This window comes from Dermacentor variabilis, chromosome 1 (genome assembly GCF_050947875.1).
Source record: "Dermacentor variabilis isolate Ectoservices chromosome 1, ASM5094787v1, whole genome shotgun sequence".
In the NCBI taxonomy this organism is placed as follows: domain Eukaryota; kingdom Metazoa; phylum Arthropoda; class Arachnida; order Ixodida; family Ixodidae; genus Dermacentor; species Dermacentor variabilis.
In genome coordinates, this window is record NC_134568.1 from 44447024 (window position 1) to 44465926 (window position 18903).

At 43.3% G+C, this 18903-nt stretch overlaps 1 protein-coding gene across 1 annotated transcript in view; it reads left to right on the forward strand.

Annotated features, from left to right (window-relative positions):
- LOC142572859 (nose resistant to fluoxetine protein 6-like) overlaps positions 1-18903 on the forward strand; it is a 102123-nt gene that overhangs the window by 17570 nt on the left and 65650 nt on the right. The window contains exon 4 of the mRNA XM_075682313.1: positions 64-175. Within this exon, the coding sequence (XP_075538428.1) occupies positions 64-175 (112 nt within the window). The remainder of the gene's footprint in view (positions 1-63; positions 176-18903) is intronic.

Here is an 18903-nt window from a genome sequence, read left to right on the forward strand (position 1 = left end):
CTTTATGTGTTTTGATTAATGTTTGGTTGCTCTGCAACAAAATCTACCTCGTTTTCCTTGCAGCTAGCCCAGTTCAAAGATTACTTCACGGACGAGACACTGTCCGCTGTTCGTATTGGTATATGTGTGCTCAACACCTGCAACGAGACAGAACTTCAAGCGCTCGTCGACACAGGTAAATACGACAAAACCACGCTGCAATATGCGGAAATCATTTTCTTCTAGTAAAGCATAGCAAATTCCCTTCTCTATATTCTCAGACAAAAGCGATTGCGCAGAGCCATTGTGTCAGTGTCCTAATCAAACGTGCCAAGATCAAGCTGCGCTGGTAGCGTAGGCTCAAGCGATGTGGGATACCACCTATAGCACAATTGTTGGCACAGTAAACAACGGCATGAATGGAAGGCTGGTGGCGACTCCCCCATGAAATCGATGAGGATAGCTATAGGGGCTTGTTGGTACGGCATATCTTATTTTGTTGTAGCGCAAGCTGAACAAGGACAACAGAAAGGCACATCTGACACACTCAGCGCTGTGTGTGTCAGATGTGCCTTTCTGTTGTCCTTGTTCAGCTTTCGCTACAACAAAATAAGATCCACTATGAAAGCCCCAGCGATCTCTGTGACGGCTCAGTTAATGGCAGTGACTAAACGAGACTAGTTGATAACGTTTAATATTTCAGAAAAAAATTACACTTGATCAGAAAAAAAAATCCTGCCCTGGAGAGCGTTCTCTCAGGCGCCATCTGCGTATCAAAGTATCTTACATACAGCATACATTGCCTTCGTCCTCCTGACATCGCTGAACAGATGTCTCACACTGCGCGTCAGCTTGATTTGGTGATTGCATTTCGGCGTAGCTTGCGAGTGGTGTCCTTCATAAACATTTAAAAAATTCCATTATATTAAAAGTGTGACTATTGTAGTGGACAAACATGAACATTGCATGACGTTACGTATTGCGTGTGAGGAAAGTAAACATAATTGTACGCATCACCATTCATTGTTAGTAACTTATTTATCTGCCGCACTGAAGCTTCACATCACACGCATTGCAACATGCGCATTGGATCTGCATAACTATTTACCCATGCCCCGCGAAGACAGGACATCGGTCCGTGAAAAGAACGCACATTCTGTCATGCCATGCAGTGAACACATTGCGTCTGTGGTTATTACATTATTTTTACAGTAAAAATGTCCTGTTCAGTCGAAACGTCGAAGAAGCTATCAAAGAGGAGCCTTCTTCACTATCTTATAGGCTTTTTTGAGTATGAAGGGTCAACATCCTCTTTCTAACTTTTTTTTCATCCTCTCTTTTCTTTACATTATCTTTCTTCTAGTACTTCACTGACTACGTTAACACGTGCTGTTACAGTGCATCATCTTACCTTTACAACAGTTTACTTATAAATTCTGAAGCAACTCCTTTGAAAACCTAGAAAGTCGGCCGCAATAGCGCGTCTCTATCCTGTTATGCGCCGGATAAGAGGAAAAGGGAAGACAAGGGAAATAAAAGGACTGTAAAACGTGAGTATGCTTTAACCAAGGCTGCGATATACAGCCTATACACCATTGTGCTTCAAGCTTTAAAAAAAGATGTGCAATGTTATGAGGAGCAACCTATGTACATATAGTTCGCAGAGAAGTGGAACAGGTGCCATTAATTTTGTGTTGATCACGTTCAATTATTCATCTCTACAAATTATGTAACTCGCTAATTACTCTTCTAAGTGCCAAGTTATCACTTAGGAAGTAATAGAAAATAATAGGGAACGTTGAATCCGGATCTTTTCAGAGGTACAATTTGCGTCCTTATTTTTTTCAGGCTGGAAAACTCACAAAACAGGAAAGACACAACGTGACTACGCACACATTCGCTTTATAATTCACCACCTGAAAACACATTGGACCAAACGCACCGCCGAAAAAAACACAAACGCATTTTGCAAAGTCACAGGTGTGCACGAATGTTCCCTTCATATATTTATACATGCAGAAAAACTCCCGTGTTATGTCACAGATAAGGTAGATGCCGTCCTACATAAAAGCTTCGACAGTATTGTACGTTCTCGCGACGCCAGTACATGGTACATACCACCTGCATGGGAGGCACCTTCGTTTCATTTTTCATTTCGTTTTATTATTTCCTTATGAAATCAAGATGACCTTGGGACTAAAGGCAAAAAGCCTGACAGAGGTCAAACACCCTTGTAAACAGTTCATACAGCACTCAGATATACACAAAAATATTGCCAGTAATAGAAACGGTACAAAAGAGCTTAATGGTTTCCATAGCACCTAATCTAACGTGCAAGCAAAGATGTATATATACAATGTGGCATAGACAACCTGGGACAACTGAAAAGTGTTAATCTAGTGCAACGGAAAACTGGAATCACTCAGCAAATAAAAAATATGATAAGACAGAACGAAAAATATATATAAATATAGACTACTGAATACAATACACAAGAATCACCTAACTTAACTACGCGTTTTAACTTAATTACCCTTTCGTTATCGGCTGAGAAAATTCAGTTGTGGCGGCAGACAATATGCCACGCAATGCACTGATACATTGATTTGATAAAAAAAAATTCTTGACTTAGCAACTAACTCAGGCGACGCGGTTACGAGTACGCTCAAGACAACTGGCGAAAAGCGCCGTATGGTTCAGGTACCCTTCTGATAATGCATCACATTTCTATACTTGCATTCTTCGTGTACTCCTGTAATACTTTTTTCTCTATTTTCTCCGTTTTAGACTCGTTTGCTTCGTTAGTGTTTCGTTATGTTGTTATAGACTTGTTCTGACAGTTTGTTTTTCTTTTCGTAGCTACGATTTGGAGATAGGCGGTTATGTATCTGTTACCAAACTTTTCACGTAGCGAGGTAATAAAGAATTAGTTTTAAACGTTTGGGCTGACAGTCGACGCTTTTGAAGTTGATGTTGCGTTCTTGTACTTGGGTCCCTTTACGCCGTTTTCGACCGCTAAAACTGTTGGAAACAGATAGCAAGGTGCGAAAAACACTTAGTCACGCGTGTGCGCTCTTGATGAGGGAATTAGGTTCCGGCAAAACGGAAAAATACGCAAGATGCAGGGGTTTAGTCACGCGATTCGCTAATGATCGCTGCGGCTATTTGGTATCCGTCCGAGAAGGACATTCGTGACTGGCCATTTAAGAGCCATGTTGGCTGGTCTGTCACGCTCGAGCGTTAACCACATTTTCCCACAATGTTCTGTTGGCATCGACGAGCTGATCAAATTGACTTTGCGTATGGCACGCAGTTTCACGTTCGTGCTCGCAAAACAAATCGAGCATGCTTACCAGTCGCCCTCTTTTGTATAAACGGCCCAGCGCACTCAAAAAGCAGCAGGGTAGAATGGCATTGTAGACGTAATTGGCTAAATATCTCTTCTTTTTATTCTGGAAGTGCACAGTGCTCAGCAGTTGAAACGCGATACTCGGACCGCTTGGTTGGTGGTCGGTGCGTTTTGCAATATCGGTGAGCGCTGGATGATAGCTGACACGCTGGGGTGCCAAATTCAGTCACACTGCGTCACAAAAGCCCTCGCTTCCACTGTATATGTAGGGTGTTTTTTTTTTGTTAGCTGTGGACGAAATTTCTAAACATTCTAAAGATTGCCTGTGGCAGATAGTACAATTATAACACCGCACCGGCCTCTGAAAAGGTGGTATCGGCTCTTGGCGTAGTCTGGCAGCGACCGCAGTTTAAGTGAGCGTAGCGGCCACAGGCGGCTTCTGGGGAGCAACCTGCACTGAGTCAGGGACTTCCCCTTGGATGACGTTGCGCAGAGTGAATGGCAAGGGAGTGGCAGGCACCTGGGTGAAAGGATTCCAGGGACAGCTGTCACGCTACTTCTGAGCGGACAAAGGCATTGATCTGCGTGATCAGTGACGCTTTGTCGGAACCACAGTGCATTTCGTCGGACAGTTTGAAAATTAAAATCTCGAAACTGGTGCAGTCCTGAGAATTCGTTCCACGTGGATACGCCTTGCGAACTCGCCGTCTATAATTCGTAGATTGAAATATGCGCCGTACAGTAAATAGTCAAAAAGGTGAATTCTAATTTCTCGTAGCACTAACGGTCGCCCAATTGAGTAATTTAGATCAAGGGTTAGAATTGCGCTATCTCCTAGAGGCATTTTTTTAAAATTTGGTGTAGCTAAAAAAACCCTACACTGTAAACGGAAATGAGCCGAAAAGGGCATATTAAGGGATGTGACCTCCCTTGAAACTACGTGCCTGAAAACCGTGCTCCCTTACAGTGGTGCAGAAATGTTCAGCGTCCTCCATTTTGCTCCCTCGCAAAATGGGGATGAAATAAGGAGAAAGAACCTCAATTATACATCCATTTTAAGAGGGAGTTTAGAAGATAGAGGCCTCCCTTTAGCGTAAACGGAGTTCTCTGTTTCTTATTTTATGTGTTATTTTATTTTATTAACACATCTGTGAGAAGGAGACTAGAAAGGAGAGATATATTGTCCAAGTGGTTGCTTTTCTTTCTTTTTATTTCTGCAAATTTATACATTTCCAGAGTGCAAGCCAGCTTATTTAGGGCGATATAATAGACGATTTGTTCGTCTCGTCGACCACAATGTCCTGTCGCGCTGCCAGAACCCCCGGTCGGCACCTGACGACCTGACTTCGGAAGCGGGACCATGCAAAACTTCGACGGCTTCGGCCGTAGAATGTCCTTGCTTCTGTTTGTTTTCCCATCAACTAAAAGTGAAACTGAAGGCAAAGCCCTCGAAGCGCCACTGTCGTCGGCGCCGGTGACGGCACCTGTTTTGCTCTTCGTAGTTCTGCGTGTGTGTCTTTGTGCGTTCTTACGAGAGAATTACGGCGGCCGTTGGAGAGTGTTGCGTGTAATGTGAAACCTCACGAGAATACCTGCCCCACTGCGCAGCACGGCGGTGATCGGCCACCGCGTAGCCATCGCCTTGTGATCTGTGTACTACAATACACTTTTGTGGTTCGCGCGGCCGTGCTCGGGCATTCCCTACTGCGCCACGATATGAAAGCGGCTAGTGAAACCTCACCCCCAGTCCTCACAAAATCGGAGCGCGTACGGTGTCGACTGGTTTGGAAACGGCGCGTTTCTGATTACCGCTTGCCCAGTTGCCTCATGTTTCAGGCGGCCTTATATATTCAGCTGCGGTGGTGAGTACGGCGCGGACCCATTGCGTAATGCACATAATGCTCACACCTTTTATGTTGCGGTTTTGAGACCCGTCGGTCCGCTCAAGAAAACTCAAGGAGCTAGTGCCGCACAAAAAAAGAGACATTGTTTTGTTTTTTTTTCAATTTCTCGCGTTTTACGTGCCGGAACCACGATCTGATTACGAGGCACGCCGTATGCAGCTGGGGACTTCGGATTAATATTGATCTCCTGGGGTTCTTTACCGTGCACAGCCACGGCACGCGGGCGTTCTTGCACGCCACCGCATCGAAGTGCGGCCGCCGTGGCCAGGATTTGATCCTGCGACCTCGTGCTTAATACTAAGCACAACGCCAAGGACACTTATAGCAACCACGGCGGGTTAGAGTGTTGTATTTTCGTCATGAGGTGTGTTTGATAACCATTCCCTAAGTGTCGATATAGGTTGTGACAGCGATTTGTGTCGCAGCAACATTATTTTTAAGGCGGCAAATTACTGTTATGCAGCATGAACAATGCAAACAGCCAGCCTGTTTCTGTGTTAAATGGAGGCATGCAGTGCGTGCACACAATTATGTTCATTTTATCAGTTTTGTGAAATAAGCTTAAAACTGCATGCATTTTCACTGGGAAATCCATACCAGCACATTCTTGTACCAAATTGTCTATGCACAAAAGTTTGTCCATTAGAAATAAATTTCAGGCAGTTACAGCATAGAATTTCTTTTTCTGTATGCAGACACCAACTGCATTTTCATAATCATGTATTGCACGTTTGACCAGTGCCGAAAAGGATAAATGGAATAAATTCAAAGAAGCCTGCGAATTAGTCTGCTTGGTCAGGCTTTGATGTATTTTAGTAACATATGTTCATGTGCTGATGTCGTGTGAATGCATACTTGGACTTTAGTTACGTTTCACTGCATTAAAAGAAAGCACCTAGCCAATCTCAATTCTTTTTCTTGTTTCTTGCCCTTGGTGTCCGCATACCTGAATGTATTCTGAGGTTTTGTACCAAAACAACGGCAGGGCATCACACATGCTACGAACATTAAAACAAAGAACAAGGAATGTGGCACAAATGATCCACAGAGTCACAAAACAACAAAGAGGCTTCAAAGAAGCAGAGGCAGTCAGACTTGTGCAAGCATTCATTATTAGCAGGGTGACCTATAGCCTCCCATTTCAAAAACTAAATAAGGCTGAAATGTCTAAAGTGAGCTCCATCATCAGGGCAGTTAGGGCTCCCAAAAACACAAGTGCCAAAAATCTGGATGCTCTTGGTATTCACAACACATATAAAGAACATGCCACATCAGTGGTCACGCCTCAGACAGAACGTCTGAATTCGACAAAACAAGGAAAGGCCCTATTGCAAAAGGTGGGATATCCCCTGAGAGCGCAGTATGGCTGGGAAAAAACAGTTTCGCTACCCAGACAAACAAGAGAGAAAATTCTAGTTTCATCAATCCCAAAGAATATGAGCACGGAACACCACCAAAGCAGAAAAGCGCAATCAAAGGCTTTACAAAAGAAATATGAAAGAAATCCAGACATATACTACACAAATGCGTGTAGAGTGGCAGCGACAAATTCACAATAGTGGCCTTCAATCGGTTCACAGTGATAACAACCTCCATTCGGAACCCTTCAACCTGTACCGTGGATGCAGCAGCCATAGCACTGGCCTTTTGAGATGCAGAAGCAAAAGAAACAATCTGCATTGGCCATGATGTACTCTAAGGCAGCATGCTGTTCGTTAATGACGGGTACCGTCCCACGCAAAATTCACAGAATAGCACCAGGTGGTAATTTGGTGCCCAGCGCATTCTGGACTCGAGGGAAATGAGAGGGCAGACCGAACTGCTCGGGCAATAAGCATCCAAGCACTAGTCGGTCCTTTCAAGGAACCCCCCATTGACCCACGCGACACCTTCAAAAACCAGGAAAAAGAGAGACAAAAATACAGGCGTCCGCACCCCTACCTTATGGGAGAACAGGCCAGGGATTAGTACTGTGCACAGACTAACACATATCTACGCCTACAAGTACTCGGTAAGATACACCCTGCATTCTATGAAAGTATGTGTTCTTGGTGCGGGGAGCTGCCAACTCTTGCCCACGTAACATGAATGTATAAACTACAGTCTCCAAATTCCAATTCGCCCCTTATGGTGCAAGTGCCAAGGAACAGACAATGGGATGTTTGGCTTGCTAGTGAAGATGCAGAGAGCCAGAGAGCTCTTCTCGATCAAGCCCAGCAAACCACAGAGACCAGTGGAGCCCTGGACTGAGGGACGCACCGACCGCACAAACCACTAAGAGAAATAAAGTTTATACTACTACTACTTGCCCTTAGTGCTATCAGCCATCAAGTTTACGTGCAATTACAAATGAGCCACATGTCACTTGAGTCACTCAGTTTCCATCCAGAAAATGCACTCTTTGTTGGAGGGCATGCATGATTGATTGTGTATGTGCAACATTTTTTTGCCACAGAGGGGCATGTAATATGGAAACCAACGTAAACATTAATACACTCTGCAGCAACTTGTTCTGAATTGAACTTTTAAAAATGAAGAGCAATTTCAATAAATGACAGCATGTGTTTGTTTTTTTATCTCGCTGAGTAGTGTGCTACCGTCTGGTTTTTTTTTTTTTATTCCACGTGGTAGAGGTGTGTGGCTATCATTGTATTGCTTTTAAGCTTCTGCAATAAGTGTGCTTCTGGCACCTAGGACAAATTCTCAAGGCAAATATGTTTCAGGTAATTGTGAATTCTAGTGAAACATGACACACATATTGCTGTATTTGTCTTGGAAAATTTATTCAGACAAGCAGCTTTTATAGCTTCAGTAAATTATTCATTGTGGCAAATTCAGCTGACCCTTTTCAAGACTAACCATTAATTTTACAGCAGTGGCTTTCTATAATTCTAGTATTTAGTGTGTATACTGCTTCTTTTCAGGTATGTTAACATCGTGCAAGTCTGCATTCCTAAGAACTTAAACAGCCAGAGGCCACATTGCAAAGACGGGGATCTGAGTATAAAGAAAAAAAAAATCAATAATGAAGGTAGCAAGAAGTACTCACAAGCAAATGTTTATTGTCAGAGGGATGCAAGAATAATACAGCCCATGCAGGGGTTGCACGAAAGCCAGATAATAGCCACAAAAAACAAAGCCTACTCATATGTCACAGCCATTTTAATCAAAAATACATTTAACTCCAGTGCATGCATAATGAAGCCTTGCTACTTATGTCAATTTACTAGCATTACCGCCCAGTACTGCTGTGCTCCTGAATGGTGGCTCACATTTGCAGGCAGCAATAGGTGCAGCGACATCCATCATTCGTGCATCACTCATTTTGGACAATACACACATTGCTGCAAGGAAAAGGAGCCACAGTACGGCTTTCTAACAATTCTTGGCAATTAGTTTGAGAGAGGCGTTTCCAACCACACCAGTCTAGACCGGCATTGCCTTGCAGCATGCTCGACACCGGGAACGTAACTTCTTGCCCCCAAACCCAAAATTTCTGTTTACCTGGCATAAGACAACGTGCAGACAATCCTCACCTGACCCCTGCCCTCATCGCCCCCTCTCCCCCAACACATGTACAAAAATATTCCTGGCTATGGCACTGGTCCTTGTTACTTGAAATAGAAGTACAGATCCTTGGTCTCGATGTTCGCCAATCTGGAACACGATAAAATTGGCTAGGCAAAGTAAAGAAGATACCAATGTCAACCTTCCAGCTGATATGAAGGATTGCTTCAAAATATGGAGGGGCATGTACCGAAGTAGCCAGTAATGTTGTTTGGTCTGTACTCCAGCCACGTATTATCAGGCTCAGTTTTACTGGCTTTCACCGAAGCAGAAGGACCAGATTGAGATCATTATTCAGAATGTGATGAGGGCAATAGCTGCTCTCCCTCTATTCGCTCAAGAACATGTCCAGGTAAACACCATGGCAGCGTTGCTTATTCAATGGGAATAAGCATGTGAATTAAAGAGGTTGCATGTTGCAGTCACTTCTGATTGCTTGGGTGCAAGAACAGACTTAAGGCTATGGCACGGCTGTACACTGATATTCCTTTGGACCAATGTATTTTGTACAGACGCTGCTATTACAGGAGATGGAAGCATAGTATGAGTCAGCCTTAAGTACTTCCCTCTTTATAAAAATAAGGAATATACAATGAGTGTCTACAACTCTACTTCAGCTTCATACCATACATGACAAGACTATGCAGAGCAGGGCTGGTACGCGATAAAGTCACACATGACACCAATGAGGCAGCCTCATTTTTATCAAACATCGCCCAAATACAGACACACACCAATTCCTTGAGTGCCATTTAACAGCTGAAGCAAGACAGTAAAGCCACATAGCTTTGTCAGAAGATACACAAGCTTCACAACTACTCACTTTTAATGCTTGCTTACACTAGGTACAGGGACACATCCCTGGCCTTTTCAATGCCATGGCAGATAACAAAGCACACAACAACATCAACGACATGTATCTACCTGCACCTCTTGTGCCAGGCTCACTTACCGTCTTTCTACCCCGGAAAGTTTGCTCTGATGCGACACATGCTTTTACGCTCAAATTCGACAGCCTTTGCTGCATCAATTTTGCCAGCACTGTCAAGGACACAGTATTCTTAACTGCAACTTATCATCAGGAAATACGTAATTTTAATAATGTGAGCGCAGGCATTTTGACTCACTTATTATGAATGGAAAGAAATGTCACTGCTACCTGAATGAAGAGAGTAATCTTCTGCAGTTGTAGAGAGTCAGTGTAGCTTCATGCAATACTGTTTCACAGCAAATTTGTACAAAGGATCATTACAGGCAGGGAATTATAGGCCTAATTGTGCTTTTCACTTGCTCTGAATGTGACCTCAAACAAAGCATTGTGTGTAAAAACGGCAAATGTTCTTTGAAATGGAGCATCTATCAGCAAGGAGAATTTTGCCTTTTGAGACTTTTTAGCATCCATGGTGGAGAGATTCAATTGCCAATGTATCTCTATAAGTCATGCCTCTAAAGATGCACTTGGCGTTTAGGAAGGTAAATTTTTTTTAACCAGGGAGGGACATACAGAAAAAAACTTTAGTGAGAAAAGGATCTGCAAGGTTGCCAGCCTGGACTTGGGCCACCCGGGTATTATGTGCGGTGAGTCATAGCCTTTCCACCGCTGCCCGGGCCCATTGGATAGCCCATAGTTGGTCATGTAGTTCCGAGCTAGTCAGAGCGCTTAGCCATCGCTCCGCGAGAAAGCCTGGTTCTATCTTGTCCTCTAGATATACCGATCTGATCTGTGTGCACTTCCATAAAATGTGTGCCATGTCTGCATGTTCGTGCTTGCAGAGCTTGCAGCTCGTGTCTGAGTATTGTGTTGAATTTACTCTGTTTAAGTGTACTGGGTTTCGGAACGTTCTGATTTGCAACCTTCTCCAACCTGTTTCTTGAGACCTGTTGAGTTGTTTGCGGGGTTGTGGGTATGTTTCTCTTTGTTTCGTATAGTGTGTCAGTATGTCGTGGTACCTGACCAGTCTGTCCCTGGTGTCTCGTATCGCTACTTTGTTGTCGTCGCCTCCCCGCAGTCCTTCTTCTTTCCCCGGGGGTGGCGGGGTGTTGGGCCGTTACTGTCCGAGCCGCAGTGGGTTAGTTCTCACGCGGCTCGATGGGCCTTCTCGTGAGGTTTGGAGGGCCATTCATGGTTACTTCTCCCATATGTGCCGGGATCCATTTGAGGTATTTCGGTCATGTCAGAGAAACACAAATGTATTGTTCCAAAATGGTACAGTGTTACTCCGCTGTTAGAAAGGTGATTCAGAGGAGCTCGCTAACTCCATTGACTAAATTTTCAGAGGTGATTGCAGTGGGTGATTTCCCTGCTACTCTGGTATTGCTAGTCTGGTGCTTACGGTCGGTGATATACAGAGCATACCAGTCTTGGAGCTCAACTTTCAAGAGCCAAGAGGCATGTCATGGGTGATTAAATCATGGATTTTCTCAGACCGATGGAATTGTCACATTAAAACTGTGTACAAGCATTTCATCATCAGTACAGCTGTGAAAAGGTAGTAGTTTTATGTAGTATAGCCTCCAAAATGCCTGACCAGTGGCGTTCTTTGTTGAGCCGACCATTCAGGCCTCCCCACTAGCTAAATTGTGGACACCACAGGTAGTATCTCCTCCATGCTGGGTTACGAGTTTATTAGGCTTTCTTATAAACAAACAATTAATTTATTCTTTATTTTTGCTCTCATTGTGCTGGCCTGTCTATGCTTTTTGTTTTCAAAGGCTATATTATTTTCATTATTATGGCCTTCAATGTTTAAAATTGTAATATCCCATACAATCCACCGTGATAACTCATAAGAGAGAAATCAATATAGAACAAACAGTAGATGTGGGCAAATGTATGTGCATTAATTGACTTGAACAGTCACCTGCAAAGGCCTAAGGTCAGGTTGCTCAATGGATTGAATAATCTCGGTTGGAAAGCAGCACTGAGTGTGTTCATATGCCTCTCACTCATCCAGTATACGTAAATGCATGCCTAACCAAGACACTTTCAGACTTTAGTACAATAAGTTAATATGTTGTGTAACGCTGTTCAGTTGAGACTGTGAATGGAACTGTTATTAAAATGAGCAAGCTAGAGACAACTGTTGCAGTGTTTAATGCAGTGTTTATAATTTGCGGTAAGTGCAGCATGATATTGCAAAAGAACATAAATAATGCTCATCTCAATGTTTCTATCTATGCCTTTCATTCATCGCTTAGTCTCTTTGAAATTAAGCAGCAGGGCATGACACAAGCACTGCTGCTTACGTTTATAATGGAGACATCAGTGGGTTTCAGACAGAGCCAACTCCTGTCCCTTATGCACATATGTTTTGCACATATGCAATATGTACGGTACTGTACATATATGCCGCGCTCATCATTCGTCTACACGCTAGTAGGAAGTTCGTTTACAGTTGTGTGCGAGAAAAATACTAAACATCATTTCATCGGCATGTCGTCGGCGAGCAATATATATATCATGAGAGCCTCTCAACTGTACGTGCCAATTCGACCGAGTCATACATACATACGGTGTGATTCCGCAAACACGAACCTATCTTCAGGGCCAGTATATCACATGGATTCCTTTCTCGGGGTTATCGTTATTACCTACCGTCCATATAAACGACCTATTGGTGATAGCGTACGCGCAGCACCGCAAGGAAAGGCCCTAGCGAGTACGGCACCTCAATCCGGCCTGCCTGCTCTATCGCCGACGATGTCGCAGGAAAAAATATATATATTGGCTTTAAGCATAACCATCGGAATAAAGTGATCGCAATCGCACCTACTGTGTAACACAATAAGAAAAACAAAGCGAATGCCAATTAACAGCGCTGTCACGTACCGTCAACACGCTAACTTCATTGTTGACAAAACATGATTTTACGACTAGCGCTGGCCACACAGGAAACGTTGTCGGTCGCATATGCCAAACTCGGTCCGAGGATGCTCGGGGCGGGCAAGCAATTGCTGACTCGAGCCCGGGCCGGGCTTGGACCTAGGAGCGTCTGGCCGGGGAACATTCACTGGCGACAGCCGGGAAGTCAGCGAATCGCTGAAAGTTCTTGCGCGAGCGAAACGCAAGCGAAATTCAAATATGTTCATTTCGACTACAAATTTACAATATCCACCGTCTACAATCGGGCAGCGCGAAGCATTGGGCCGCGCAACTGCTACGCAGTTAATCTAAGAGCCCTCGGCCTAATCACAGGTCATATATCGAACCACGCGTCGCAAGAATGGGCTATTTTCCCATGCCCTTCACCTGCGGGGTTCCCTCATGCAGCGAGCATACCATCCAGAAGTCAATCTATTATTGCCCGGCCGGCATCGCGTATACGGCGGACGTGAGGCGGCACACAACGACGGAAGCTTTGCCCAAGCCGGATTAGCAAACGGCAAGAAGCTGCCGTATTGTAATAAGTCGTGGTTATCAGCGCGTGAAATGACAAGGAATAGCTCGATCATAACCTACGCTTATCCATAACGGCCTAGTCGCTGTGGTCGCGGATATGACACATAGCGTTACAGAAAAGTGTTCACAAAGCATTAACAGCCCTGCTCGTGTATTTAATAACATTTTCTACTCATCGGACCTTTGCGCTAGCTGTTACCAAAACTAAGATAAATCCTAACCAATTCGCCCACCTTGCAGTCTTGCTGACGTACATGTGAGTGGTGAAAGTTATTCTAATGCATGCACATATATATCGTATTCACATGCGCAAATGTTGATTGTTTACTTCAGCATGAAAAGAAAAAGGATGCTCCATCTGTATAATTTCACATAATTACATTTTCCTTCTTTTCTTTCCTTTTTTTTTACTGTTGTGGTGGGTTGAGTACAATATATACAAATAAAATATTTATGTCACTTTTGCACTACTCCATCACTTAGAAACAGCAAATCAGCAATCAGGATGACAGATATATTAATTTTCTTATTATTTTTTTAATTTGTATTCAGTATGAGACAGCTCACACTTAGCTTGCTTGCTTTTTAACAAGCTCTTGGTCAACGACAACACGTATGTTTGGGACTTGGAAGTAACCTGTGCAGTGCATCTGTCTCGGCATTCTTTGGAATGACAAGCCAAACCTTCATCTTCTGCAAGTGTGGAAACTGACAGTTTATGCAACCACACACCCATAACACTTCTACAAACCTGTCATTCTTATACACAAATGGTTGAAGTGTGATGTCAAAATATATGTCACTTTCATCACTCATGGATTCATGCGCGACATCTCTTGTACTAACCAAGACGTGGCTAAACAATACCATCTCCAAGAAAATTTTTCTTTCCACATCTGCATACAACACTTTTTGTTGTGAATGATGCAACTGCATAGAAGGTGGCATGCTCATAGCTTTAAAAAAATAATTTCTTGCAGTTCCAACTGGCATTCCTTCATTCCTAGAGCACATTTTCATTTCACTTCAATGCTCAAGCAGAATGTTATCATAAGCGCATATTACTGCCCTCCAGATGTAAATTAAGCATTTTAAAGCGAGATTCAAAACATTCTAAATGAAGTGCATATGCTATTTTGGCATTCTACTCTGATCATTTAGGGCAATTTTAATTTCTCCATTATTAACTGGACAACAGAATCTGTCGCAGCTGCTCACGCTCAATAGCATGTTTTCCTTCATTGCTGTCTACACTTCCCGTTACCTCAACTCATTACTCTCCCAACCTGTTCATCATGTACATTGGCCAATATTCTAGATCTCATCAGAGGTAGAAAAATTAGCATTCAAATATGCAAAGCCATCAAAATTGCCCTGGGCCTACCATCTATGGCTTCGACTACGAGACTTCTCAAGATGGGCGTACACAACCCCTGGCAAGAATTAGCAAGCTCATAAAGCCAGTCAGTTAGAATGACTTAACCTCACACCCACCGGGAGATCAGTGCGCTGCAATGGCCGAGCTGCAGTGAAACCTTTATAAGCCACCATGGACCGAAAAGGAAGAATTCCTCCAAACATCCACAAATCCCTGTGCATAGCACTAATCACACGCAACATGCACCTCATACGTACAACAAGGAAAGAAGACAAACCAGAGTGGATGCCCTACGGCGAAGACACAGGCAAGATCCGGATGCCAGATACATTGACGCAGCCAAATACCCACAAAGAAATGCTTACGCCCTGAACGTCGTAGATTCTCAGGGCAGAGAGCTAGCGTCTGCCACAGTCCATGCACAAAACCCTGAGACTGCAGAAGAGACTGCAATCACCCTAGCAACTACCAAGTGCAAGGACGCAGCTGTCGTTTTTTCTGATTCTTAAGCAGCTGTCAGGAACTACGCTAAGGCTCACATGTCGACAGAAGCACTAAAGATATTGAAGCACGACAGCACTCCGATCCCCTACACACCTGGGTTCCTGGGCATGACGGGCTGGAGGGGAATGAAGCAGCACATGCCGCGGCCCGAGGCCACACCTGCCGGGCCAACCCTTCCTACTCTCAAGATGCCCGGTCTGCGTCAGCAGGGGCAAAGACCGTACCCGTCACCTACTCAGTGATCCTTCAACATCACAGGCTGGAATGCAGGGTGTACCCACCACCTCACCCAAAGCTCACCAAAGAAGAAAGTACCACACTCGGAAGGCTACAGAGTAACACTTACACCCACGGAATACTCATGCGCAGGCTATACCCAATGCTACAAGGATACCACTGCCCAATGTGCGACTTACCACACACCTTGGCGCACCTGATCCTCGAGTGTCCATGGCATCTAGATACAGACGCATCGCCTTCACCGAAAGAATATAACGCCAGACAAAAAAGCAAGGACCTCATTGAAATGTGGGAGGCCAAGCTCGTCTCCGAGGGCCTGGAACAACAATGACACCTCGTCGCCAGGGCCAAGGAGGCAGCGAAGGCCAGAGGGTTCCTGGAATGAGGAGACCTCCCACCGAGAGTAGAACTGGGATTTAACCGGGGATACTGTTTCAAAAATAAATGTTTATTCCTCCTCCTCATCTCGACGAGCGATCCTCTAATCTGTTCTGGCATTACTCACCTGGACGGGTTGTCTGATCATGCAGTTATAGTAGGTCTGCTTAACTTCTCTTTAACAAAAAAGAAAACATGGCATGGCAAAGATACATATTATGTGACAAAGAATGCCAGATGCTACTAAAATCCACGTGTCAGCAAGATTACAGCTATGATTTATTATGAATAACAGTGATTATGGCACGTAATAAACCCCTATTCACAGCCTGACATAATCCTAATTCTGGTGGTGACGTAGTTCCCGAGTTATAGTGTGTGCAGTCACTAAATGACATGTTTTGTCGAGTGTCCACCTGCAAAGAGATCACTGCATGCCCTGACTTCCCCATGCAATCTGATATGTCTGAAATTGTTATTAATGAGTAGGGCATTTTTACCTTACTAAACAGATTAAAAAATTCATCTACATCAGGTCACAGCGAATTTAATAACAAGCTACTCAAGAATGTGTCACAGTGTCTCGACATACCCCCCTGGGTCCATTCCTAAGACTAGTGAGTGGCTAAAGTCATCCCATTCTATAAATCTGGCGAGTGTTTCTCACCCCTTAACTACCAATGAAGATCATCAACCAGCACAATTTGCAAACTTATGGAACACATTATTAATTCACACTTCATCGACTATTTCGAAGATCCCAGTTGAACATTCAACTACCAGCACAGGTTTTCATTTACATTACGACTTAACATCAAACCACCACATTTACTCCATCTTTGCAGCAGTTGGTCACTCTCTTGGCATCATCAAATGAAACCTAAAGCATGCTCTTGTCAACATACATAAACTTGCTTACACTACACTAATCCACACAAAGCTCGAATACGCATCGCTAATATAGTACTCTGGCAGGTATACATTGTTGACGAGATTGCATTTGTTCAAAACTGGGCTGCTCGCCTTCATATTTTCCAACTATTCATCTTACACTTGCGTGTCATCATTAAAAGCACATACTGATTTACAAGCACTATCCCTTTGCCACAAATCATTGAGTCTTTGCCTGCTTGACAAACTTTATAATCATACTTCTCTTCACAATAATTTCTTTCAGTCACCACCTGTCGTCTTTTCATGCCGGTATCACCACCCCAAATTCAAGTGCACACCATTTCACACGTTACAATATGCATGCTTTTTACACCCTGCATCATCACTGAATGGAACTGCTTTCCCTCTGATATTGCCACAGAATCTGACACTAAAATTTTACGACGTGCTACGCACTGTTAATTAGTTGCCTTTTTTTTATTACATTCTTGTTTAGTTGTTCTTGTGAGTTACTAATAAATACGTGTATTAATACCGTAGTTCATGTGGGCATGCATATTTTCAACATTGGATGGTGCTGTGTGCATAACTTTCATTTTGCAATTCTTATGATTTCTTACATTCTGTTTTTTAATAGCTAAGCAATGTTAGCATACTTTTGTTCTGTACTTTGTCCTATTATTTATTGTAACTATTACTTTGTAATCTCATTTATGTTTGTACTCCTCTCTCCCCTGTTATGTGATGCGCTCAACTGAATGCCTTTAAGGGCACCATTGAGCACTGCAACATTGCTACTTTGATGTAGCAGTGTTGTGAGGCATTTTGCCACTCCAGGTAAAGTTAACTACACCACTCCTCTCCATTCTAGCACCAAATTCAGGCGCATCATATGAAGAATTTTAAGGCACATTGTAAGGCATTGGTAACTAGTATGGGAAGAAAGTTGGTGCATGGGTTTCCAGGCATCACGTCATTGTTATTTCAAAAGTCAGTCATCCATAGTGCATTTGAAATTGGATATTTTACGGAATCCAACATTGTCCTTTGCCCATTGGTGATATGTAGATGTTAAAGTGGGGTGAGGAACGACTAGGTGCGATGTGCCCATCTAGAGCTGCCAAACCTAAGTGGCCACCTGTTTGCTGCAACACAAAATACCTCTGCTTGGTTGTGTTGCTGGTCAGATATATACATACAAAATACCAGAAGGTGCCGCTGTGCCAATATATTCACAAAAGTCTTACATGATTTTACAGGTGCCATCCATTAGCATTAAAACATGGCCTGCACAACAAGCACAGTATCTTCAGTGGAAATTGTAGTGTTATATCTTGCATACAGAAATGTAGAAAAGTGTAAACAAGGCACTGTGCTAAAATTTCTCTTGTGAATTCCTACTGTGCCAACTGTGCAGATTGATGACATATAGTTTGATCTGGGAGCTGGCCCAATGCACATGTACACAAAGGAAAATGATTCACCTCTTAAATATGTGAAATGACGCCTAGGTAGGCACAATAAATTTTCAGCTCTGTATGCTTCAGTGTTATGCTAGAAGAAAACGTTTTTTTTTTAGTGTGTTGCTGATTCACAATTATATACCAACTATGCATATAGAAGAAGAATCTGCAATCTTTTAGGCTGCATGTTAAAATACCATGTATACAAACCCAGGGAAAACATTGGGAAGGCGGGAGATGGAAATTCAAGACGATGAGCAAAATGAGAACATGGTGAAAGCAGGAGCCAACGTTTCAACAAGTGGGCTTGTCTTCTTCAAGGCGACATATGCTTTCCTCGCCACAGTTATGATGCCCAGCCTGATACTGCGTGATTATACTGACACATATGCATACAATTGTTTGTCCTTTTTCTGTAGATTGCATTTCACCTACTAACAACTGAAAGATATCAGTCAACCCGAGATGAAAATAGTGTTGTACTTTGCGGAAGGTATATGAAGGTATATATATATATATATATATATATATATAGCACCAGTGATTACGTTACGACCTTTGACAAGTCATGTGTGACGCGCTTGACACACCATGCTTGCCGCTAGGTTGTTGTGCTTTGAATGCCACATGTTTTTTTGGGCACAGGTTTGACCAATAAAGAGTCAATGCTTTGAAGTGATGTTGCCAGTGTGTATATTCTACACTGTCACGACAACGCGACAGTGCTCTGAAGTATATTTATTGATTTGACAGCAAAAATTCCATAGCCATATTCTGTGGCATGAAGGAAGGAGATGCAGATCTGAATCATTATCATTATTATATACACATATTATTACTGTATTAAC